The sequence below is a fragment of the Notamacropus eugenii genome, chromosome 1, assembly GCF_028372415.1.
Source record: "Notamacropus eugenii isolate mMacEug1 chromosome 1, mMacEug1.pri_v2, whole genome shotgun sequence".
NCBI classification, from domain to species: domain Eukaryota; kingdom Metazoa; phylum Chordata; class Mammalia; order Diprotodontia; family Macropodidae; genus Notamacropus; species Notamacropus eugenii.
In genome coordinates, this window is record NC_092872.1 from 617,755,826 (window position 1) to 617,783,055 (window position 27,230).

Genomic DNA, 27,230 nt, shown 5'->3' on the forward strand with positions numbered 1-27,230 from the left:
ATCATCCGGGAGAGAGGAGCCAATCATGGTTTAGAAGATATCTTTGTTTACTTTTAGGGAATACTTATCACTGCTGCATCCTTGTTGTGAGAGAAGGAGAAGACCCTGATAGTTAGTGGTCGTATCCCACATGGTCCTACCTGATGTGCTTTAGGAAGATTAATTTGACAGCTATGTGAATGAATGCTGGATTAGTTAGGTAGAGCAATAGATAGATTATTGAACCTGGTATCAGGAAGACTTGAGTTCAAATCCAGCAGCACACAGCTTACTCACTGTGTGACCCTGGGCAAGTCATCTTTGCCTCAGTTTTCTTTATCTGTAAAATGAGGAGAATAATAGAATTTAATGAGATATTTATAAAGTACTTTGCATATTTTAAAGATATATATATATATATATATATAAATTATATAAATGCTAGCTAGCTATTGTAACAATCCAAGTTAGAGGTGATTGTCACTTGCTTTTAGCTCTGAGAAATTTTTTTGAAAAATTTTCTGTTTCTCTGGTATTCATAGCAGTGTGGTATATTTGAATGTTTTGCAGTCAAGAGAGCCCAGGGCTAAAAATTCCTGGTCTAATGCTAACTATGGGATCATCAACAAGTTACTTGACCCTTTCCAAGTCTCAGTATTATCATCTGTGAAAATGGGGATAATAATACCCATTGTCCATACCTACCAGGGTTGTTATAAGATTGAAATGAGACAATGTATGTAACCGCTTTACAAGAGTTTAAGTGCTATATAAATGTCAGCTGTTATTATTGAAATGTCAGATTTGAAAAGGTCTTCAGCGGTCATCTGGTCACAGGATCATAGGATTATATATCTAGAACTGTAAGGAACCTCAGAAATATCTAGTCTGAGTCTTCATTTTACAAATGAGGAAACTGAGGCACCGGGAAGCGGTGACTTGTCTAAGGTCACACAGGAAATAAACATCAGAGGTTGCATTTGAACCAATCCCTTTATCTTACATATGAAGAAACTGAGGCCAGAGAAGGGGAGTAACTTGGCCAGGTTTATATAATGAGAGGATAGGTGCAAACCTTAGACTTCTGACCTTTACCTCCAGGCCAGTACCCTATGGGTACTATATACTTTCTAGCTCCTTTGTTTCTGTCATTTGTTTTTTTACTCCCCTCTGACTTCAGATGGATTATTTGGTTTAAATTTTACTTCTAAGATTAAATAAGAGCAGAAGTTGTCTTCTGCCAAAAATGAATTCTAGATCTAAACTAACACTTTTGGCCAGGGGCACAAGAATTTTGTGGGCCATCTCTGCCCCAGAAATGTCTAACTTCATGATGTTCACAAAATCATGCACTACCTGATCTTAGAACTTTCTTTCTAAAGCTCTTGGGAGCCATTATATAAACAAACTTCAAGTTCTAGTATTTCAGAAAAAGAGAGATGGAGAGATAGGGAAAGAGAGGGAGACAGAGAGAGAGAGATGAGACAGAGATGGAGAGATGGAGAGAGAGGGGGAGAGAAGCAAGAGAGATACAGAGAGAGACATAGAGAAAGAAATGGAGAGATGGGGAGAGAAAGAGAGGGAGAGGAAAAGAGAGATGAAGAAAGAGAGGGAAAGAGATGGAGAGAAAAAGGAGAGGGGAGAGAGAGATGAAAAGGGGAAGAAAGAGGAGAGAGATGGAGAGAGAGAGTGAAAGGGAGAGAGAGACAGAGAGACAGAGAGACAGAGATGGAGAGAGAGATGGAGAGGGAGAGAGAGATGGAGAGAGGGAGAAGGAGAGAGAATGAATGGATAATTTCACATTAACGGATGGTCCATTTTTTCTTTCTTTTATGAACATATACTCTATTTTCTAGAATATTTACTTGTGTACATATCTTATTTCCCCTACTAGATTAAAAGTTCATGAGGACAGGCAGAGATTATGGCCTTATTTGTTCTTGCATCTCTTTTCAGAGATTATCACCGTTTTAGCTCATGATAGTAATAAATTTTTACTTCACATATAATCATCCATCTCCTCTTCCCCTGTAGGCTATACTGTCATGTATGCCACAATCCTGCGTAAAGGAGACACTTTATTGAACAATGAAACTTGAAGCTTATAGACTGTTCATATATATATGTGTATATATATATATATATATATATATATATATATATATATATACACATATATATGTATGTATATGCATATATACATATATTTACATTCTGGTCATTGAATCATAGAACATTAAAAGTTGCAAGAGATCTCTGGGATCATCTGTTTTGGCAGCATGTTGTTCTTTGGTCGTTTCATTTGTGTCTGCCTCTACATGACACCATTGGGGGTTTTCTTGGCAAAGATGCTGGAATGATTTGCCATTTTCTTCTCCATCTTATTTTACAGATGAGGAAACTGAGGCAAACAAGGTTGAGTGACTTGCCCAGGTGACTTGCCACAGCTAGTAAGTGTCTGAGGAATATTTGAATTCAGGAAGGTGAATCTTCCTGACTCCAGGTCCCAATACTCTATGTACTATGGTGCCACCTGGCTGTCCCTTGGTGCCATTGAAAAGGACCATGGAATCAGAGTTCATGGGTTTGCAACCCTATCTCTGATGTCTACTGCCAGGATCACCTTAGACAAGTCATGATCTCCTTTAGCTGCAGGTTCCTTATCTATTAAAATGAGAGGCTTAGATGATTTCTGAGGTCCTTTCAACTTAGAGCTATAATTCTATGACCCCTCTAGACCATCCTCAATAGAAAGCCATTTGGTCTCTGTTACAGACTTCAAGTGACAGAGGACTTAATATTTTCCAAGGTAGATTTCATTTCTTGGTCACTTCTTTACTAGGAAGTTTTTCCTTACGTTGAGCCAAAATCTTCTTTTAGGTAGCTTCTACCCCTTGCTCCTATTTCTGCCCTCCTAGACCAAGAAAAACAAATTGAATTCCTCTTCCAAACCATAACCATAACCCTAAAAATATTTGAAGACAGCCATCATGTCCCCTTAAATATTTTCTTTTGGCTAAACATCCTAATTTTTTCAACAAATGTGGTATGGTCTCATGTGATATAGTCTCCAATCCTTTCACCATCTTGGTTTTTCTCTTCTACATATGTTCTAGTTTGTCAATATTTCTTCTAAAATATAGTACCTTCTCTGGAGGTGATACTGTAGTTATGGGCAGAATTTAGTTAGATGAATATCTTCCTAATTCTGTTTCTTTTAATTCTTCTATTTCTATTTCTAATAATATGACCCAAGTTTGATTTACCTTTCTGGAATGCCATGTAACACTATTGACTCATATTGACCTTATAAATCAACTAAAACTCCCAGATCACTTTTCTTCCTTTTCTTCTTCTTTCTCTCTCCCTCTCTTTCTCTCTCTCTCTGTCTCTCTGTCTTTCTGTCTGTCTCTCTCTGTGTGTCTCCGTCACTCTCTCTGTGTCTCTGTTTCTTTGTCTCTGTCTCTGTCTCTCTCTGTGTCTCTGTCTCTCTGTGTCTCTGTGTCTTTCTCTCTGTGTCTCTGTGTCTTTGTCTCTGTCTCTCTCTGTGTCTCTGTCTCTCTGTGTCTCTGTGTCTTTGTCTCTCTGTGTGTGTCTCTCTCTGTCTCTCTCTGTATGTCTCTGTCACTCTCTCTGTTTCTTTGTCTCTGTCTCTGTCTCTCTCTGTGTCTCTGTCTCTCTCTCTGTGTCTCTGTCTCTCTCTTTGTCTCTCTCTGTGTGTCTCCGTGTCTTTCTCTGTCTCTATCTCTCTGTGTCTCTGTCTCTCTCTGTATCTCTCTCTCTTTGTCTCTGTCTCTGTGTGTGTGTGTCTCTGTGTCTCTCTGTGTCTCTGTCTCTCTCTGTGTCTCTCTCTGTCTCTGTCTCTCTCTCTCTCTGTGTCTCTCTGTCTCTTTCTCTCTCTGTCTCTGTCTCTGTCTCTCTCTGTGTGTCTCTGTCACTTTCTCTGTGTCTCTGTGTCTTTGTCTCTGTCTCTGTCTCTCTCTGTGTCTTTGTCTCTGTCTCTCTCTGTCTCTCGCAGGTAATCAGGGTTTCAGTGACTTGCCCAGGATCACACAGCAGTCATTGTCTGAGGCTGGACTTGAACTTTTCCTGACTCCAGGACCGATGTTGTGTTCACTTCACAACCTACTTACCCCCAATTCACTTTTCAGGTGACCTGTTCTCTAGCCATATTCTCTCGTATACTTGATTTTCTTAAGCCCATACAAATTTCCTTATTTGTAAGATCTTTCTTGGATTATGTGATCCCTAAATTTCTTTATAGCTTTAAATCATATGATCCTCTAGGCAAGACCTCATTTTTCCAGTGCCCCTTTCCAGCTGGCCTGATGCCTGCCCATCTCGGCAGCCCAGGATCACCGACAATATTTGGCCAACATCTGTGCTCTTCCCCCAGTACAAGGAAGCTTACCATGTCTTGTACAGGGTCACTGACAAGGAGCTTCCTTTCAGCAGGTCAGGAGCAGTTACACAGCACTGCAAAGTGCTTTAAAATATCTTTATCTTTATCTTCCTAACAACCCTGCAAAGTAGCTGCTATTATTATCCCTATTTTATGGGTGGGGAAGCTAAGGCAGACAAAAGTTAAGTGACTTGCCCAGGCTCAACATGTCCAATAAATTCCTGAAGCTGGATTTCAACTCATGTCTTGCTAACTTCAGGTCCAACATTCTAGTCATTATACCACCTAACTATCTCTCATAATAATTAGTAAATGATTATACCTTGGTTGTATATGATATCCATGGAACTGGGTGCCATGGTAAGGTGAAATGAGAATTAGTATTGGAGTTGGAGACCTGGATTCCAATTATCACCCTACTACTTACTGTACAACCTTGAGCAAGTTTCCTCCTCTCTCTCTGGGCCTCAGTTTTCTTATCTGTAAAATCCTTTATAGCAATAAGTTCTGCTATCTCCTATAATATCACTACGATGTGGACTTTATATTTCATCATGTAACAACATGTAACAACAACATATAACAGCAACATCTTGTTCTCTATGTTTACACTTTAAAATCAACCTGAGCTTCTGCCATGGTTAGCTAGCTATTCATTAAATGTCACCTTGCATTTTATTTGCATATTTAACCTACTGCTGTTTTGTTTTTCCTGTGTGGGAAATGTCAAATGTGGTAGGTGTGAAATATGAGTGATGGGAGACATTGAACATGTGAGGGTTAAAGGAAGCAGTTATTTTAAAAAAATTAAGCATATGGGGTCATTAAATTATTGATGTTGGGATTTTTTTTTTCCATAGTTGATTTATAAATAATACATGTTTTCAAGGTTATTTCCATTACATTTCTTTAGGGACAACTAAAAAGTCTTCTGCTTTTGAGGCTGAAGGGAACTGACAGTTACGGAAAGGTCACCAAAATGTTCATTCATGTAGGAAAAAGAGTTCCTGTTAAAAAAAAAAAGTAATTATGACCCAAAGCAATTCTTATATAACAAGATACAGCTCAGTTTTATGGAAGCTGGAGCTGCAAATAGAGTAGGCGTGACCAGGGCTCTGTCCCAAGGTCCTGAAGCTGAGAAGGTGCTGGCAACATTTATACTCATTCTGAGACATAGCTTGGCACCTAGTTAGCAAGAGTAATTAATAAAAGGAGGTGATTCCCAAGCCACTCCCAGTTCCCTCCTTCTACCCTGAGCTGCTGGCAACCTCCTCTGGAGCAGCCTTGTGATGTCCCAGGGACTCTTTCTTAAAAAGGCAATTGGAGGTTATCTTTCTGACAGCTTGTCCCAGGTGTCAAATTGGCCAATAATAGCTCTGATGTGTCTTATTCTTTTCCTCTGGAAAAGAATATTAACTCAAAATTAACTTTTCCTCCAGAAAAGAAATTAACTGAATGTAACAGGTGGAGTTTCTAATTAAATATAACTCAGCATTCTTCTAATAAGAAAAATCTAACTAAATATTCTCCTGGGAACCAGATATGTGATTGAACTTAATTTAAGAAATGGTTTCAACAGTGAAAACTAGATGATAAACCATCACCACATCTTAGAGAAATGTGAGTTATTTTTGTTATTATCTCTGAATTTAGGAAAATCCAGACTCTGCATGATTGTCAAGGCACTAACCTGCTCTCTTAAAAATGTTTAAACAAAACAACGTTTCCTGGTGCCATCCACAAGGTGTCACATGCCTTCATCATCTTTTTAGAATGGAATATTTTAAAAGGTTGAGAGCAGATGAGTGACCAATGCTGGCCCTAACGAGGATGGGCAGCAGGCAAGAAGTGCCCCTCTGCACTCCTTCCCTTCCTCTATCCCTTCGTTAGAGGGTCACATACCTTCCAGGCTAAATACCTACCCCGCCCCCTTATGCCCTGTTTATCTCTGCCCTCCCCCAAAAGCATTTCCTCCCTCCCTCCCTGGTCTAGACGGAGTTCGACTTCCAAAGTAAAACTTGAGATCACAGAACTCAGCCTTAAAGAACCTTAGAGGCAAGTCCAGTTTCCTATTCCATTCAAGGATCCCTCCAGTAATATCCAAGAGCCCTGTCTAATGGTCATTTGTTTCATTTTCAAGACCTCAGGCTACAGGGTATCACATTCTCCAAAGGCAGCCTATTTCATTTTGAAAATCTCCTATTCCTTTCTTTCAGGACAATGCTACTTGATAATAAGTAATCAATAGGCAAAACTAATCTTTGCAGCATGCAGATGTGATTGCTAACACATTGCCTTAATCTTTAAGGAATGAGAGAATGCTGATAATTTCAGGCATCCAGGCATGCCAGTGGGGGAGGTATTTTTCATTATGGAAAGGCATCAGATCTTACCCGGGAAGAATGAACAATAAACAAATAAATGGTAAACAAAGTAACTACCTGAGACAAAAACCAAGACTGTGGATCAGAAAAAAATTTAGGAATACAGGAAACTGATGGAATCAGAAAATGCTGCTAAGATGTGGTTGTCTTTGGTATATACTTTTTTACTCTGAGGTACAAAAAAGTGTAGTTGTAAAATTAATTTATAAAATTTGCATCCATTTCCCTAAATTTAGGGATAATTGTTAACAATATTATACAAAATGATACCTTTAGATAAGCAACCTCCATTTCTAAGTGTTCTAGATTTATTTACTAGCCTCACTACTTTGAACAGGTCAAGAGATGAAAAAACTGCCTATTTAGTGGGGCTGAGGATAAGAGAAAGGGAGCTGATTAACTTTTAATAAATGGGTAAAGCATTATGGAACAAGACATTTCACTTCCATGGATCTCAGTTTCCCAATATGTAATTTGGACTAGATTATCCCTAGAATAAGGAGCTCTAATATTCTGTCCTCAGAATGGTGACCTTGAGGTACAGTAAGACCTTGAAACATCAAAGAAAAATTAAACAATATTTGTTGTACTTCTTCAATGAGGGACAGGACAAGACACTTTGCTGTCTTTGGGTCTCATGTCCTGATCTATAAAATAAGGATTTTGAACCAGACTTTAATGTCTCTTCCAGCTCTAAATTTTGGGCCTCTCCTAGCATTCATGATGGTGTGATGACCCTGGGTTCTTGAATCACAGAATCATAGACTTCTAGAATTGGAAGGGCCATTTCAGCCTCTGTTATGCCATGCCCAACTTTATTTGGTGACTAAACTCTAACAGGTAGAAAGAATAGAAATGCTTCAAACATGGTCCCAGCAATGGACTGGGTTGTGTTTGTCCTATAAAGACAACTTAATGTGCAAAGGCTCATGACCAGGTTGGTCACGGAGTGATGAATGATTTGATCGTGGAATTCTTTGAGACCATCAACCAAGTTGTAGTTGCCTGATTACCCACGCCAATGGAATGGTGAATTTATATTTGCCAAAGCATTTGAGAAAGGCTTTCAAAAATGCAGGTTGAAAAACAGAAGCTTTCCTGTTAAGTTTTAGTTAAACCTTCCTTACTTGTGAAAGTTTTAAGTGAAAAAAAAAAACCCAATTAGGACTTCTGATTTCAGACTTGTACATACAGTATGTGGTCAGTAAATATTTATTGATTGATCAGCTCCCCAGATGATGCAGAAAATGAAAGTTTGGCCATGTAAAGTTCTGTCAAGCAGAGCTAATAGCCAGCTTCCTCCTCTAACCTTGCCTGCTTTGTTCTGGTAGCTCTAATTTCCTTTCTTCCCCATCTAAGCACTAGAAGGAGAGCCAGGGTGAATGGAAACATGATGAGTCATCTGACATCAGTTTGATGCACTTTTTTTTCATGCCACCCTCACTGAGAGCTTCGCTCTCTGAAATCAGAGACAACTGTGTATGTTTTGTAAATGTTATTATTGCACAGAAGGCAGATTTAGAGGCTGCACGGAGTAGGGCTGTTGGCTGATTTGGTACAAGCAGCTGTCTGACATTCCTTGGACATAGATCTTTACCTAGAGAAATAATTCAGAGGGTGTTTTGATAATGCTGATGGATACGTGGCAGGTGTGCCTGCTCTCTGGTCTGTATCTCTGGTTGTACTTATTCATATCTTTCTTTAAAGGTAGGTTCTAATTAACCTGCTTTGTTTCATGACCCTGGTTTCAACCAAGTGCATTTAATCTCTCCTATCTCTAGCTGTTTTATTTAAACATAGATGAGTGAAGCATTTAAAGATGTAATATGTTACAGTTGAAGCAAAAAGAGTTACTATTGTTGGATCTATTACCTAATATGTATAAGTTTCTATTAATTAGTCAAATGTCAGCGGTAGGGAACAGAATTGGAGAAAATTGTAATGCATAATGTATGCCTATCACTTTTTAAGTTTTATTTCTTTCTTTAAAAAGCTTCATCTCCTGGGGGTATAGCACCAAGAGGATGGTGAATTCCAGGAGTTAGAAACCACAGGCTAGGAATGATGTTTCCTATTTGTGCTTCTCATGGGATGTATTTGCTGCTGGTTTAATTTGAGTTCTTGTTAAAAACCATTATCCAGTTGTCTCTCAATCAGTTTTGTGGATAATCATCTGTGTCCGAGGTCCTTCATTATGCTCATATCTCCCCTAGAAGGTGAAACGTTCTTTTTTAAAGTTAAAAATCAGGAAAGAAAATTAGTAGGATACAATGAGTCCAGCTGTCATTTCGTATTCTGCTGGATTTGTTGGAGAATGTCTGTTTTATACCAATGGAGATTTCCTCTTGCGAGTTGTAGAGAAAAAGATGTGCTTGCTCTAAGGAATTACTAGTTTCCCTTTTCTCCTAGTTTCCAGTTAGGAAACTTCATCCTCATTATTACTTGTGATAACAGTAATGAGAAACTGCGTTAATAGATCCGTTCTCTGTTTGGAAACTTCTGACACTTCACAGCCAGCAGTTTATCAGTTGGTTAGATAATGGTTATTGCTCATTTTATCAACAAACTTTACTTGCTTAAAGGAAAGGTCCCTTTTGAGCTGCTTAATTTGCACATACACACATACAAAATCACATGGTAAATTCATAGAATAACAACTTATGTGTAAAAACTACATTCCATAGGGATATCTTAAAGGAGATTACTGAAAATTAATTATCCCAAGCCAAGAGAAGAGCTAAGAAGACCATTTGACTGATTCTTTTGTATATAATCTTTCATGTGGAGTAATGGAACTCCATCCATTAGCCAGTCTCAGAGTCAGTTCTGGGTTCAATGGGTTTGATGCCTCTGCCATAGAGTGACTATGGAACCCATAACCTCTTCATAGAGGAGAGGGAGGGAAAAGGAGGTGAAAACAGGGGAGGGAAGGAGAGAAAAGGGGAGAGAGGAAGAGGGGAGAGGTCAGGAAGGGAGAGGAGAGGAGAGGAAAGGAAAAGAGGTGAGAAGGAGAGAAAGGAGGGGATGGGAGAGAAGAGGAAGGGAGAGAATGAAAGGAGGGGGAGAGAGGGAAAAAAGAAAGGAGAAAGGAGGGGAATGTGAGAGGAAGAGAAGGGAGGGGAAATGAGGGGAAGAGAAGGGAAGGGAAGAGGAGAGGAAGGGAGGGGAGGAGAGAGGAGGGAAAAGGAAGGTAAAGGAGGGGAGGGGAAGAGGAAAAGAGGTACTTAACTTCTCAGTACCTGTACTTAACCTATTCACAAGTAATTATACCTCTCAGTACCAGTACTCAGTAAATTTTAGAGCAAGTACCAGATCTGCATTGGTAGAGGGAGTTTCCTCACTGGAAATTTCTCATACCAATGAAATGGTAGGTCCATTCCACATACCCTACCCTCATCATGAAGAAAGTAACTGAGAAGCATGATACATTTTGAAAAAGTGACTCAAGAAATGAGTTATTGAAAGAATTGCACAAAATAAGTACTGATGTAAGTTCTTTTTAAAACCCTTTTTAGAAAAATGGAGGTTTGGGTTTTTTAAAAGTAATAAAACTCCTTGTATTTCCTATCTTTTATCAACCTTGCAAAACTCCAAATTAATTGTATTCAAAGCTGACTGTAACAAGAAATGACATTTTAAGGTTTGGGTGAAATCACTGTGACATTCTCTTTGCTTTATGACAATATTGGACGACTTTGCTAAACTGCTTGTTTTTTTAAAAGGAAGTCAGCCTGAAGACAACCAAGGGCAGGACTTTTCCATAAATAATAGAAGTCTTTGCCATTAGAACTTTTGTGAGCTGTGTATAGTGTCTCAACTAGAAAATCTGAGTCCTGTCCCTTCCCTTTCTTCCCCATCTTCTCCTCCCCTCTCCTAATTCCTTCCCCCAATCCCAAAATTCAAGCCACAGATAGTCAGACTGGGTAAGAGAAATGGATGAAGTGGGAGGCCTGAGTGATGAGAAGGCTCCAGTTAGAAACATGGGAAACCAAGGTGAAATTCCAAGCTAAACTTTGTCCCTGGCCCCACAAGCCCACTGGGGTTTTAGTCCATTTGGATGCTTTACAAGAATTTCACAGAAAATCCTCCATTCACCTCCTCAGCCTTTTAGGCCACAAGTCTTTCATTAAAACCATAATCATCAGCAAACATTTAATGAGCATCTACTCTGGGTAAGGCACTAAAGTGGGTGTTGGAATTTTAAAATCTAAACAGTAGAGTATCATTAAAAGACTTTATTACATTGTATCTATCTATCTATCAACATATATATGTATATCTATCTACATATATACATGTGTGTATATATATATATATATATATATATATATATATCTCTTGTCCATGTTACACATCAGTCATTCAGTCAGTCCACAAATCTTTATTTTCTCCTTGCTATGTGCCCAGCATGTTTCAGTTCTTCTGCGTTCCATGATCTAGTGACTGAAGGTCTTCATTCCACCAAATAAAGATTGTGACTTCTCTGTGAGTTAGTAGTAGTTGGTCTTCATTATTACTCTGGACAAAATATTTGTCACCTTGTGATGGGACCAGGATGATGAGGAGCTTCTCCAAACATGGTCAGGTAGGCTGATCCTGATATGAAAGTCATATGGCATCATTCGGTCCAAACTCAAAGCCTTTCTGGCTTAGAACTGTAGAACCTTAGGGAGCTTCTGTTTCACAGGTACAGCCTTTGAGAAGCTAGTTTTACCTCCATCTCCACCATCCACGGATCAAAAGAAAAATAAGGTCTAAGAAACAGATCAGTCTCTTGACTAGAGGAAAAAAAGGAGGGGCATAGGAATCGATTTGTGGTGTTGAGCTTGTTCTTGTCTTTTCTGGATTGGGCCACAGAGAGGAAAAGTACTATAAGATTGTGGGAAATATGCTATTAATGATTAGTGTGAATGAATGGGATGAACTCAGTTCATGAAATGGAGAGAAGCATAGGGTGGACTAGAAAGCACAATAAGAAATATTTACTTACAAAAATGCATTGAAAATATAAAGATTTATGCAATTTAAAATTAGGGGCTCTAGTACAACTTATTATGCTTCAGATGAATAAAGAAAAAGCAGCGGTAGAGCAATCAAGATCTCAGAAAACGTATTAGTAGATAGATAGGTAAGAGACTGTATCAATATTTAGACAGACATTGCTGATCTTAATTTAAACATCATATTAATACTGCTATATTTTAAAGTATCCTATTCCATTAATCATTATTAAGTATCTGTATTTATGTTGGGAAAATTTCAAATAGGGCTAATTCATTTAATTTTTACCACCAACATATTTTTATGGGTCAGAGTAAAGAGAAAGGTTAGGGCATACAGTCTAACTTCAGTTAATTCATTATAAATAGTAAAGGAAAAACAAATCTTCACCAAGGAGACATTTTTGGAATCAGTTTGTGAAATTAGAAATGAATGCAAATTTCTTTAAAATTAATGTGTTTAGGTCTTGGACAGTGAGATAATATCCCATAGATTAACATTTAATTGAAAACAGTATTTACTGCTCTAATGCATTTGATGAAGCCCTTTGCTTGGGTTCTTTATGTATAATTGTATTTTGCAACCAATTTAAAATAACTAGATGAGAGTTTTTCTTACAGAAGGTGAAGATGAGTTCTTACAAGGATAGAATGTCTACAGGGATTGCATTCTAAAAGATCTGAAAAAAGTAATTCCATTCTGCTAAGTTTAAGTGATACTTTCTGCATTTAAGTGACTTTTTTCAAATGCACACCCAGTCCTTCTACACAGCAGATATGAAGAACTTTCAAAATGAACATCATAAGAATCTGAAATATTTCCATTAAGTCTGTGGCCAGGAGAACAACTTTCCATTTTGGTGAAGGTTAAGGGCATTCATTTGACATTTTGCTAGAAACTGGACTACCTAAAAATGGCATTTCAGTCAAATGTACTATTTGAACCTAACTTGGAATTTTCCAGCTTCTGATCAAAATGTTTCATTGGTATGAAATGTAATGCTATGGTCAACTGGAACTCAGTTCATGTCTCTAAACTATCCATGTGACTATGCCTGACTGAATCTGGTTATTAAACATTTGACATGCTACTAATGGAAAAAAAGAAAAAAGAAAAGGTATTAGTAATAATAGCCATAAAAGAGGTAAGCAGGGAAACTGCATTCTACATAAAGGCACCATACATAATGAAATGTGTGCATCAGATGGCATATAGCATCTAAGTACCTAAAGGAAAGGGCAACTAGGTGGTGCAATGGATAGAGCACCAGTGCAGGAGTCAGGAGGACCTGAGTTTAAATCTGGACTCAGATACTTAATAGCTGTGTGACCCTGGGTAAGTTACTGCACCCTATGTTCTTCAGTTTCTTCATCTGTAAGATGAGCTGGAGAATGAAATGGAAAACCACTCTAGGATTTTTGCTAAGAAAACCCCAAATGGGGTCATTAGACGACTGAAACAACTCCGCAACAACAATAAAGAAACTTATTGAGGAATGGAGGCACGTCATTAGCCTAGGGGTTGTGTCTGGATCCTCTAATCAAATATCATAACTCTTATGATCCTCATCCTATTGGCTCTTCCTAGTCATTATGTCCCTGACTATATACTTCATTGAGTCACCTTTCTCAAGATCACAAATATGTAAAGGACTTAATCAGATTAGGCAAAAGTGAAAACATCACTTACAGGTAAAATAGACCGTAGACCCAGCCCTTCCCTAAGAAACCCTTTTGAGGCTGAAGGTAAACCTTTCCATATTCCATGAATGTAAGAAGAAAAAACTCAGTTACTTACAAATAACACATATTGGACCCTAGACTTCTCAGTTATCCCACTAAGGGCTACAGCAACTGTGATCCTGATCAGCAAACTCCACAAGTCCCTTGCCTGAGGAGGAATGTAGACATACCTATTGCACTGATAAAAATGTTTGATCCTCACAGGAATTCTACAAGGTAGGTGGCATGGGTATCATTATTCCTATTTTATAGATGAAAAAAATTACTCAGAAGGATTAAATGACTTTTCCCTGATAACACTGTCAATAAATGTCAGATCTGAAACTTAACCCATATCTTTTGACTTTGAGGTCCAGTGTATTTTTTCCAGTACAGAATTTTTTCCTGCAGCCTAAATAATGGTTCACTGACATCTTCCTAACATAACATCATAGTTTAGCAATGTTTCTTTTCTTTAGAGTATAGGTCCATCACCTCTCTGACTGATGGTGGGTAATGTATTTCGTCTTTGGTCTGCTGGAATTGTGGCTTGTCGTTGATTGATCTAACCTGGTAGCATTTTACAAAAGGGAATTTTTCTGTGAGTTCTTGAGCATTAAGCAGTAGCTGAGCATTTAGGAGCTATCAAAGAGGGGATTTCTGCATTGAGTGGGAAAGTGAATTAACAAAACCAAAAGTTCCTTCTAACGCTAAGGTTCTATAAGATATTTTCCATTCAATTGAAAAACTTGCCATAGTAAAACTTTAGCCCTGGCACAGTAGCCCATACAGGGGCAGAAGGTGTGGCCAAGAAACTTTAACTATGAAAAAAATGCCCATCATTTAAAAAAAATCTCTGTAGATTAGAGACATTTTGAGATAAATTTGTATACTGCTTCCTTTGAATTAACAAATTCTGATATATAGACATTGAAAAACCGAACTCAACATACTTAAACTCCAGTCAATCAATGTCAAGATGGTGACCATTCTTAAGATGGGATCATAAAGATCCTGCTGCTGCAGATGCACCCTTCCCACCTCTGAAGTCTTCAGGCAAAAGCAGGTTGTTTCAGAAGCCTCTTGGGAAAACTTTGCATTTTAACCACAAAAATTTTATGCAATGTCTCACTTAAGTTAGCCACCATTTCCTAAGAACCTCTGAGTCTTCTGTTTACTCATGGGGTCATTTTGCTTTGAAAGCCTGTAAAATACCAAATTTCCTTTTGTTTGGGCCACTGCAGGTTGTACCACATGTGAGTCAGAAGAACGATTGTTTCATAAGCTGTTTTCTCGTTACAACCAGTTCATCAGACCTGTAGAAAATGTGTCTGATCCCGTCACAGTGTATTTTGAAGTGGCAATTACCCAGTTGGCCAATGTGGTAAGTGACATTGAATAAAAGAAACATTTGTTTAGAATTTGAATTTATTCTAGCCTCTTATCACTAAAAAGCTCAAAGTACTGTTTATTTATTTAATTTTTAATTAATTATTAATTTATTCACAATTTATTTAAGAGGTGTGACTATCCACAGTTGCTCTCCTTTCTTCAGTAGTTAAAACTTTACGGTAGCACCTTCCTCACAACCTTCCTTGAGGTGGGAACTACAAATATTATTATTCCTGTTTTACAGATGAAGAAATGGAGCTTTTAAGAAATAAAGTGACTTACAATCACACAGCTTATAAATAGTGGAATTCGGATTCAAACCCAGATTCCAAGACTAGTGCTCATTGCACTATGCCAAACAGTAATGAGACTAATTTTCTACTAGATGAGCATATGAATTACTATCCTTGGGACTTTGTACAACTGTTCTAACAAGGCAGCATTGTGCAGTGGAGAGAGTACTAGATTTGGAGTCAGGTAACCTGGGTTCAAATCTAGCCTCAGATACTTATTAGCTGTGTGTCCCTGGGTAAGTCACCTCACCCTGTTTGCCTTAGTTTCCTTATCTGTAAAATGATCTGGAGAAGGAAATGACAAACCACTCTAGTATGTTTGTCAAGAAAACTCCAAATAGGGTCATGAAGAGTTGGACCCAACTGGACAACAACAAACCTGGGTCTGAACCCCACTTCTGTCAATTGTGACATAGTGTGGGCTACTGTCTGTACCTCTCAAGACCTCAGGTCCCTCATCTGTAAGATAAGGGAGATGGACTAGATCAGTGGTATCACGCTCAAACAGAAACAGGGCCCCTAAACTGTACATAAGGGTCCCCAAGTCGTGTTGACGTAGAAAACTACATGTTAACATCATTTGTGTTCTATTGTATTTTTATTTATTTTGTTAATTATTTCTCAATTACATTTTAATGCATTTCACAACACTCAGGAATGATGGCCACGGAGGTCCCTTCCAGCTCTAACTGTATATAATCTTATGCGACCATGCTTCAAAAAATGTCTAGTATTACTTCTTCTTTTGGTATTGGCTTCAGAACCATTCTGTATGCCACACAAGAATATAGGCTCAGTCTCATTTTTTATGTTTAGCCAAACCTGATTTTTTTATTTAAAATGGTCTTATGCCAAGTGATCACCCACTTTATTCAACAGATTAACTATGAATAAGTGTTGGCTATTTTCAAAGAGCAAATACACTTTTAAAGAATTAATCTGTCAAATGTGGGTGTATTAAAAAAACAAACAAACAGAAAAAGAAATCTGCAAGGCTCTTTTCAGCATCTTGATGCAGCACGGCTATGGTGCACATGAATGTCTTGACAGAGGCTTTAAAAAGCATCACATTTTCAGAGAGGCAAGGAAATAACCAGTTCTCACTAAGCTATGTTCTAAAGTAGGTGCCTGGTTCTTAACTGTGATGATGAATCAATCCGAGGTCATTGATCACAGAGCAGGAAAAATTTCTGTCAACTTATGGACAGATTAAACAAATGTGGTATAATCAGCCCCAGAATTGATATTCAATGGAAAGGTCTGTGAAAGTGGCAGAATCATCTTCTATCACCCTTTCAATTTGGGTTCATTGTGCTTACAACTTCAGTTGGCATCATGGACCATAAGGAAGCAAGTCAAAAATACAGGTGGAAAAGTCCTAAGATATTTTTTTTTAATAAAATGCTCCAATGGAAAAAATTAAAATGAAAAATCCTGTAAGATCAGAGAAAAATTTCAAAAAAGATGTTCCAAACCTGTTTTGAGCAATAAGAGAATCCCTGGAATAAATGTGCAGGCTCTCCAAGGTGACTACTTAGAACAAGGTAATAGTTGTTTAGATGTAAGTTTTATGATGTTAGTTTAAAAGTCAATCATGTTACTTCAGCAGTTCTTTTTTTCCATATTAGTCATGTTGTGAAAGAAAACAGACCAAAAAAACAAACAACCCCCAAACCCCAAAATCAAGAATAATCCACAAAAAATAAATTGAAAAATAGTTTCTTAGATCTACATTCAGATTCCATCAGTTCTTTCTCTGGAGAAAGATACTATTTTTCTTCATGAGTCCTTTGGAATTGTCTTGGATCATTACATTCTTAGCAGGAGTTAACTTTTTGTGTCCTGGAGTCCTTTGATAGTCTGTTGAAGCCTATGGAACCCTTCTGAGAATGTTTTGGTCAGTCACTCAGCAAGCACACACCTGTAGTGTCTCCCTCATAGGGTTGTAGTGAGACTCAGATACAAAGTTCTTTGTAAACTTTAAAGCATGATACAGGATGTTCCAAAAGTCTTAGTGCAGGTGCACTAAGTGTGGCAAGCCACACTAAGCCTTTTGGGATACCCTATGGAAGTATTAGTTATTTTAGATAGATAGATAGATAGATAGATAGATAGATAGATAGATAGATAGATAGGGTAGTGAATAAAAGATCATTTAGCTTCAGAGATCTCATCCAGCCTAACAAAGCAAATCAGACTCATCCATTAAAACAAAATTCGTTTTTTAAGTGTGTAAAGCACTGTAAGTCAGTCGTGGTGTTTGGTTTTTGTTTTCGCTTTTAAAAGCTGATAGTTTTATGGGGGAGCTTAAGACTTCTTTCTACACAAATAACTATGACACAAGGCAGGAAAGAATCAGTGTCCTACAAGAGAGAAAAATTAAGCAATAAAACAAACTCAATGTCTATAGACATGAACCAATTACCTTTGACCCAACAGACAAGGCAGAGGTTTTTTAGCTGCAGGCAGGGTAGCATGGGGGAAAGAGTGCTGGATTGAGAGATAAAACATAGCATTCAGACCCAGGCTCAGCCATGACTATGGCTAACTTACTTTTCTCTGGGTCTTGGTCTTCTCCTCTATAAATGAGTAAACTGGACTAAGTAAGTTGGGGATGTCTACCCCAAGCATGTGGAGTCTTGCCCTAGGGGAATGAGTGGATGAGAACAGTTTGTTTCAATGGTCATGAAGGCGGCTGAAGAAGACCCAGTGGAGCACTTAGAGCTGGTTCAGGCGTTGAAGATGCCAAGCTCATCCACCATCCTGGGCCACTGCCAATCATCTTGACTGTTGTCATACCACTGGACTTAGATGACTCTGGGAGAGTGAGGCTAATGCCTTTGTGCAGCTCTACCTCACTTAAACCCAATTCATGAAGGAATTAAGACATCACCCTATGACATCCTTGATCCTCTTCTAAAACAGAGGGCAAACAAGTTGGACCAGAGTTTCTCTAAGGTTCCTTCCAGCTCTAAATCTATGATCTGTGATGTTTCAGTACCAAATTTTCATATCAGGTAGTATTATATATTCCTCAGAGGAATTGGTTTTTAAACTGGAAGGTACAGTAGAGAGAGAGATGTGGAGTCAGGAAGACCTGACTTCAAATCCAGCCTCTGACATTTACGAGCTTTGTGACCCTGGGCAAGGCATTTGTTTAAATGTTTTCTGCTTTAGTGTTCTTGTGTAAAAATGGGAATAAAAATACTTCCCAGGGTTGTAGTGAAGATAAAATGAAAACCTTCAAGCGCTATATACAGGCTAGTTATTATAGTTGTTTCTGACTTCCAGTCATGTCTGACTCTTTGTGACCCCATTTGAGCTTTTCTTGGCAAAGATACTGGAGTGGTTTACCATTTCTTTCTCAAGCTCATTTTACAGATAAAGAAACTGAGACAAACAAGGTGAAGTGACTTGCCCAGGGTCACACAGTTAGTAAGTGTCTGAGGCCAGATTTGAATTTAGGAAGATGAATCTTTCTGACTCCAGGTCTAGTTGTACCACCAAGCTGCCCCCCAGTTAGTAGTAGTAGTAGTAGTAGTAGTAGTAGTAGTAGTAGTCGTCATATTTTGCGTATGGAGTTTCCAGCTTTTGCCAGTAAAGTTAGTTACTTTTTCTAAATAATTTTTAAAAATCTGGGCCCCTTCAGGAGCAACTTGTTCCTTTCTTTGTGAGGGTGGGGGAGGATGCTTACTCCTACTCTGAGTCTAAGCCATCAATGGAAAGAAGAACCTTTTCTACCTTGACGGCTTGAATCAAATACTCAGCAAACATTTATTCTATGTTGACTGTTGCAACCCATTGTGCTAGGTGCTATGGGGGATACCAAGTAACATATGACAGGGTCCCTATCTTCAAGAAATTTACTGTCTCCTTGGAATTGAGACATAGAACATAAAGAAGCAGTTGCTAATGTAAGGCAGTATATGACAAATAATAATAATAATAATGGATTTTAAAATAATACTTGACATTTTCCAAAGTATATCTCCTTTTATCCTTGCCACAACTTTGTGAGGTAGGCAGGGCAGGTGACAGATGATGAAACTGACATACAGAAAGGTTGACGACAGCTTTAAGTTAAATATCTGGCTCCAAGATCACCTGATTACCAAATGGCAGAACTGGAATTAGAGCCCATTTTCAACCTTGTCCAACACTCTCCTCTCCATAACTCGAATAAGTAATTAGGTAGGTAAAGCATTTGTTAAATGCTTACTCTGTGCCAATTACTGTACAATAGAGAGACAATGAATATTAGAGAAATTCATAGAAGGAAGAGAACCCTCTGGACAGGGTTGGGCTGATCAAGGAAAACACCACAGGTCTGGGGTGTGAGCCCAGTGTACCATTATATTCCCTTTCAAAGCCAGTGGGGCTAGGGCCACACTTAGAGGGAAGCTAATGGGAAGGAGTCCAAGAAGGATTGACCATGGATGTGTCTTTTCTCTGACTGCATACCAAACCTCAATATGAATAGTTTTTGTACTATTTCTATTTTGTTCATGACTCTTCCCTTTATTTATTATGGATAATCCAGGGTTGACTGTGTATGGGTACTAATTCTTATACTAACATGCATCTGTGCTCAATGGCATTTGTGATAACATGGAGGTTATAATTTTTTTTCCCCTAGGATGAAGTTAATCAGATCATGGAAACCAATCTGTGGCTACGCCATGTAGGTATCTGGGTTGCTCATCTCTCTGTTTCTCTCTCTGTATTAGTAATGTCTACTATTTGAAATCCATGAACACTCTCTGTTCCCATCTTTCTACACCAACAAATTACTCTGCCACCCAAAATTTCACCTTAACAAAATCCTAAATGACAGATATGGCCATTTTTGGCTTAATATGAATAAGTCCCATGCTTGTAGAAGTGAAGTATTAAAAGTCCCTGTGAGCTCTAGTTCTAGGACCCCATCCTATAGGAGTCTTTTCTTGATCCCTCCAGTTGTTAGCACTTTCCCTGACCTCTCTCCCCACTCCAAATTACTTTGTGTATATTTTATATTTGAGCTGCTAGGTGGTACCGTGGATAGAGGACTAGGCCTGGAGTCAGGAAGACTTGAGTTCAAATTTGACCCCAGACACTTACTAGCTGTGTGACCCTGGGCAAGTCACTTAACCCTGTTTGCCTCAGTTTCCTCATCTGTAAAAATGAGCTGGAGAAGGAAATGACAAACCACTGCAGTATCTTTGCCAAGAAAATCCCAAATGGGATCATAAAGAGCCAGAAGTGACTGAAATGACTGAACAACAACAAATGTTTCATATTTATTTATCTGTTATTACTCTCCTACTCCTCAAGAGAATAGTCCAAGACACCTACAGCATATGTGGTTGACCTTTTTCTTTGGCCTAAATACAGGTCACTCTCAAATATAGACTCTACCTAGATTTCTTGGAAAAGGACATATATACATATATATATATATATATATATATATATATATATAGAGAGAGAGAGAGAGAGAGAGAGAGAGAGAGAGAGAGAGAGAGAGAGATGCATATATGTGTGCATATATATATATATATTACAGATGAGGAAAGTGAGGCAGGCAGGATTTAAGTCACTTGTCCAGGGTCACACAGCTAGTAAGTGTTTCGAGGCTGAATTTGCACTCATGGAGATGAGTCTTCTTGACTCCAGGCTCGGCAGTCTATCCATTGTACCACCTAGTTGCCCAAAGGTTGAATGATCACCTGTCAGGGATGTTGAGGGAAATTCCTGTTCATCATACCCCCAGGCAATTCAGATCATGGCAGCGTAATAGAGATGAACTTTCCTTCCAAGAAATCTCCTAAACCTATTAGCATCCAGAGCCAAATAAATCCTATTTGTATTAATGCTCCTAGACATGGAAGAAGTAAAAGTGAATTTAATGCTGGAAAAGAAGTTCTGGAATACCTGATATGAAAATGGCCATTTTCTATTTTAGGTCTGGAATGATTACAAATTGCGTTGGAATCCAGCAGAATATGATGGAATTGAATTGCTTCGAGTCCCTGCCGATAAAATTTGGAAGCCTGATATTGTTCTCTATAACAAGTAAGGCACAGTTACGGTTCTCTTTCCCTTTCAAAAGGTTCTTCTGTATACTGTCTTCAATCTAGTCCCACAAAGCCTCATTGTTAATGTTGCCTGGTTTCATTTTCAGTGCTGTTGGGGATTTTCAAGTCGAAGGCAAGACAAAAGCCCTTCTTAAATATGATGGCATGATAAGCTGGTCCCCCCCAGCTATTTTCAAGAGTTCTTGTCCTATGGATATCACCTTTTTCCCTTTTGATCATCAGAATTGTTCCTTGAAGTTTGGCTCCTGGACATATGACAAGGCAAAAATTGACCTTTTAATCATTGGCTCAAAAGTGGACATGAATGATTTTTGGGAAAATAGCGAATGGGAGATAGTTGATGCTTCTGGCTATAAGCATGATATAAAATATAACTGTTGTGAAGAGATCTACACAGATATAACCTATTCCTTTTACATTAGGAGACTACCAATGTTTTACACAATTAACTTGATAATCCCTTGTCTCTTCATTTCGTTTCTGACAGTTTTAGTCTTTTACCTGCCGTCTGACTGTGGAGAAAAGGTGACACTTTGCATTTCAGTTCTGCTCTCTCTGACTGTGTTTTTGCTTGTAATCACAGAAACTATACCTTCTACCTCCCTTGTAATTCCTCTGGTGGGTGAATATCTGTTGTTCACAATGATTTTTGTGACGCTGTCCATTGTAGTGACAGTATTTGTGCTAAACATTCACTATCGGACTCCCACAACACACACCATGCCCAAGTGGGTCAAAACGGTTTTCCTCCAGATGTTACCCAAAATCCTAATGATGAGGAGGCCTCTGGAAAAGCAAAAGGAGAAACATTCTGATAAAAAGTCTAAAGAATTTGCCAGGAAGTCTGCGAAGATCAAATTTCCTGAATGTGAAGATCCTAAGTTATTTGAAGAACAGGAATGTTGTCATTGTAACAAATCCAATGAGTTAGCTACTGGCAAGGAGAGATTAAGTTATCAGTCTTTAAAATGGATGACAGAACATTTGGAATATGCATCTGAAGTCAAAGATGTGATTGATAGTGTCCAATTTATAGCAGAAAACATGAAGAACCAAAATGAAACAAAGGAGGTAAATGCATGACTTCCTTTTTTAAAAAAAATTCTATTTTATTTTATTTTCAGGTCTGCAATCTCCCCAGCTGCCCTTTGAGGAAGAAAGAAAATCAACTCATTATAAACATAGTCAAGCAAAACAAATCCATGAACCGGTCATTTGTTTCCCCCTGTCCCTTATCCCCAATACCTCAGTTTTCACTCTGTCTATCATCATTTCTTTGGAGTTGGGTAGCAAATACAAGACTTTCATAGCTGATAGAACTCCTTACTTAAAGCATCACTGTTAACACAGCAAGAAAGTCAGTACAACTGAGCTATGAGAACAAGAAGGCAGCAATTAGGATCAATAGCCTCCAGAAATGTACTAATCTCTCCTACACTGGGGTTTCCTACAACCAGCATATACATACATACACACATGTGTGTATGCATGTATACATGTGTGTATACACCATACATGTACATATATTTATATACATATATATACACAGACATATACATGCATATGTATATTGTGCACATGTATATATGCATACATTTATACATGTGTATATGTGCACATGTGTGTGTATGTACCTATGCATATATGTAGATGCACATATGTATTTATAAATATGCCTGTATATATGTGCAGGCATATATGTGTATATGTGCATGTATGTATCCATGTGCAGAACAGCATAGTGCTTGGAGGAGGGAATGAGAAGGGAGTTCTCTACAATGAAACAGCGAGATTTTCGGGAGGTAGGTAAGCCTAGATGTCATTCCCTTTATGTCTGTGGGATTGCTAGAAGTATTGTTCCAGGGGAAGTTGTGCATACCTGATAGTATAGTCAAATCACCCAAGAGCTAGGGCACAGAGAAACTCAAAACTATTGGCTGTTATGAATCTGCTGACATAGATTCTCCAAGTCCAGCAGCATCAAAAGCCAGCTATGGAAATGTCATTTTTCCCTTAGACCATGTTGGTTTCAGAGATCAGGGACTCTGATAATCACTATTTATTTTTTTATTAGTCAGAAGAAGTGTTTAAGTATGAGATATTCAACAGGAGTAGAGTCTGTCATTCTGGAGCCCCTGCGCATACAAGACCACTGAGGAAAGGCAATAAAACAGATCACATTCTCCAAGTTGTCTTTCTTAAAGAAAACTCATTTTTCTTTGTTTGAATTTCAGGTGGAAGATGACTGGAAATATGTGGCCATGGTAGTAGACCGAGTGTTTCTTTGGGTGTTTATAATCGTCTGTGTATTTGGAACAGCGGGGTTATTTTTACAACCACTTGCCGGGAACACAGTAAAATTCTAGCTTTATTTTCCTTTTACTTTTGCCTTCTGAAATTTAGAGTCTAGATTCAGTCAGTATTACTCCACACAAGGAAAAGTAGAGGAGGCCATCCCCCAAGCCCTGAAATTGCACATATCATCTTCCACATCCTCCTCCCCCGCCTGCATTAATTAGGGATTACCTTGAAGAAAGGGACTGTCCTTTTGTGACATAGCAAAACTCCCTTGTGGCTGTGGTGCCAAAGTACAGGACTCTGACCTGCTGCGGTCTGCACTCTATTGGCTCTTGCTACTTCTCATTGTTCTCCTTCAGGGACTGGATTTGACCAGTGGTGTGTCTGAACCATGTCCCATCAAGCTGTGTTCTTTCGGGGTTCTCCAACAGGCTACTGCTGCCTGTCAATGTTGTAATACCACCCGGTGTTGAAGTTACCTGCTTGCCCTTCCTGAAGATTATAAGATTTGTGAAATATTGTCCATTCTGTGCATGTCCTTACAATATAGTTCAGATAACTTAGTAGTATATAGTAAAACTAACAGACAAAACCTAGGGGTGGATAGACTTCTCTGAGTTTATTATTCATTCATTCAACAAATATGCATATATAATAATTATTATTTTTTGGAGAAGGGAGGGCAGGACAGTTGGGGTTAAGTGACTTGCCCAAGGTCATATAGCTAGTAAGTGTCTAAGGCTGGTTTTGAAGTCAGATCCGAACCCAGGGCTATTGCTCTACTCACTGTGCCACCTAGCTGCCCCTTTAACGAATCTGTAGTGAACACCTGTCTAGGTGAAACACTGTGTTAGGCCCTAAGAGGGACAGCAAGAGGAATAATTAACCTATTACATGCTAGGCACTTTGCTAGGTGCTGGGGACACAAAGACAAAAATTAAATAGTCCTCGCCCTCAAGGAGCTTATATTCTGTTAAGGGAGACATATATACAAATACACGTAGATAGATACACACACATATATATGCCTACATACATGTATGTGTATTGTGTGTGTATAGCATATATAGTATTGTGTATGTATACAGTATATATATACATACAGGGTAATTTGCAGGGAGCACTAACAGCTTGAGGAGTAGTTCCTATATGGCATCCTACCATTAGAAAGCCTTTGCATGTACATTATTTCACTTGACAATCACTTTGTGAGGCAGGAGATACAGGCACCTCCTATTTGCAGATGGAAAAGTAAAGGTGATAGTAGTTGGCAGAGACGGAACTCAATCCCAGGACTTCTAACTCTCAAGTCCTGTGTTATTTCCATCCTTGGCATATAGTAGGTGCCTAATAAATACTTAATGATTGACCATCCCAACGATGCCATCCATTTTAGGCAGGCTTTGTCTCTATAGACAGGGGATGTTGTTTGGTCAGCATCACTGTACAGAAATTTCCAGAGTCAATATAAAATTATGATTCTGGAGTTAGAAAGGTGGGTAGGCAAGCCCCACTGGGACAAGTCCAGGTATGATACTGTGCTTGTAGAGTGGCTAGAACGTTCTCCTGATCCTGGAAGTGCAGGGAAACAATTCTGTTGTGCTGCATATCCCTGAAGTAACATTTGAATAAGTCAAGAGAAAGGAGTTTTGTAGCATTTCCACCTAGAAGTTTCTAATTACTTGGTGTATTTGGTCTTTAGAATAAAAGCACTTCTGTAAGAAGTTATGGCTTGGTGCCTTTTTGGGAAAGTAGATTCCTGGGGCCACTTCTGGGTGTCCTCACTCTGATGAACAAGTCCTGGAGCTTATGATGTGAACCACTGGTTTATATATAAATATATACACACATACACATATATGTATGTGTATGTATATATTAATAAAATTTTCCCTCTTGCTGTAATGGTGCTGACTGTATATAAGACAGATAAACCCAGCACACAGGAGGGCTGCTAGCACAGGTTCACTCTTGATCTTGTCAGACAGGAAAGACACTAAGAAGGGGTTAATAATCTTACTTTATTCTAGTCTAGTTTTCTCAGAAGAGAATTGCTAATAATGGGAGCACAACTCCTATAGAAATCCCTAGTCACCCTTCTCACAGACGTGGGCAAGAAGGGGAGGGGGGGGGCAACTACCCCCTACGTCTAGAAGGGATCAGTAGAGACAGATACTCTTGTGCATATCTCCTAAATCCCCTCAATCCTCAATGAGGGCCAGTTGAGGCAAACAAAGATTCCCCCCAAGCCTTGATGGGAGCTGATCAAGGCACACAGAGCATTCTAGTTTGTGCATTCAACCCTAAGGGCTCCCCCACTCACTGATCAGTGCCTACCTGCTTTATAGGGTAATAGACAAAGAAGGAATATTGCCAGCAATAGCCTCCCAAGTTTACATCACCTCATCCCTGTATCTCATTGCACAGCTGCAGTAGATGCTTATATTATTTATCATTATATAACTGCGCAAGCATGGGGGAGATGTTTTGAACCATAATTGTGGGAACTCTTATCTAATACCTGGTAAGAAGAGATTGTTAGGGCTGTGGATCCTGGGAAATTGAACTCTAAGAAATAATAATAAAAATCCACTTCACACACACACTAAAATCTACCTTGCACTATAATTCATTTCACTTACACAACTTTGTGCTTCATAATGATCTTTGATGAAGATGCTTTTACCGTAAAACTGAATGAAAGGGACTGAACTGTGGTATAACTAGCTTGCAGATGTCTGAGTCTATCCATGTATGTATGCGATGCAATCTATTCTAGTGCTGGGAGGCACCTTAGAGATCATTTGAGTCAACCCTTTCCTTTTACAGATGTAGAAATGGAGGCATAAAACATCTATGTCTAGGCAGGAAGGCAGTGCAATGGAAAGAATACTGAGCCTGGACTCAAGAAGTCCTGAGTTCAAATCCAGCCCCAGACTCTTAGCTATGTCATCCTGGGCAAGTCACTTAACCCACTGCCTGCCTTGGTTTCCTCATATGTAAATTGGAGATAATAACAGCACTTATCTTCCAGAATTGTTTTAAGAATCAAATGAGATCACATTTGTCTTCCTCCCTCCCTCCCTCTTTCCCTCTTCCTTCCTTCCTTCCTTCCTTCCTTCCTTCCTTCCTTCCTTCCTTCCTTCCTTCCTTCCTTCCTTCCTTCCTCATATTCCTGGAAAAAGCTGGCTATACTTATTGCCTCTAATTCCATTCGTCTCACTTCTCAACCCTCTGTATTTTGGCTTGGGGGAACTGGATTCTTTTCCTGGTGATATACTCTGCTTCCTTGAGTCTCAGTTTCTTTTTAAATATAAAGGAGTTGGAGTAGGTTGGCTCCAAGGTCCCTTGTAGCTCTAACATTTGGGGGTGCCTCACTTCTCACCATTTGACCATGTGAATGCAGCTCCCCCAGAAGAGAGGAGGGAGAACATGGAGTCATTTACTTGACTTCTTGTGAGGATCCCTTTCTTGGAGATGAGGAGCTCAGGGAAGTAAAGCCTCAATAAGGGACAGTTGAGGCAAACAAAGATTCTCCCCAAGCCTTGATGGGGGCTGATCAAGGCACACACAGCATTCTAGTTTGTGCATTCAACCCTAAGGGCTCCCCCACTTATGGAATGATATCAGAAATAAAACTCCTATTAACCAGTTCACACGTATAGCCAGTGCAAGCAGCCTCC

General features: G+C 38.9%; 1 protein-coding gene and 1 pseudogene across 1 annotated transcript; both read left to right on the forward strand.

Moving 5' to 3' along the window:
- The first annotated feature begins 7,592 nt into the window (after positions 1 to 7,592).
- Positions 7,593 to 25,342, forward strand: CHRNA6 (cholinergic receptor nicotinic alpha 6 subunit). The gene is made up of 6 exons (XM_072635049.1): positions 7,593 to 8,472; positions 14,732 to 14,871; positions 19,809 to 19,853; positions 21,117 to 21,226; positions 21,336 to 22,320; positions 23,484 to 25,342. Exons 1-6 carry the CDS (start codon positions 8,394 to 8,396, stop codon positions 23,613 to 23,615), a joined length of 1,491 nt encoding a protein of 496 aa, XP_072491150.1. The 5' UTR covers positions 7,593 to 8,393; the 3' UTR covers positions 23,616 to 25,342.
- On the forward strand, positions 16,198 to 16,595 carry LOC140529845 (small ribosomal subunit protein uS8-like; annotated as a pseudogene).
- Positions 25,343 to 27,230: the final 1,888 nt, after the last annotated feature.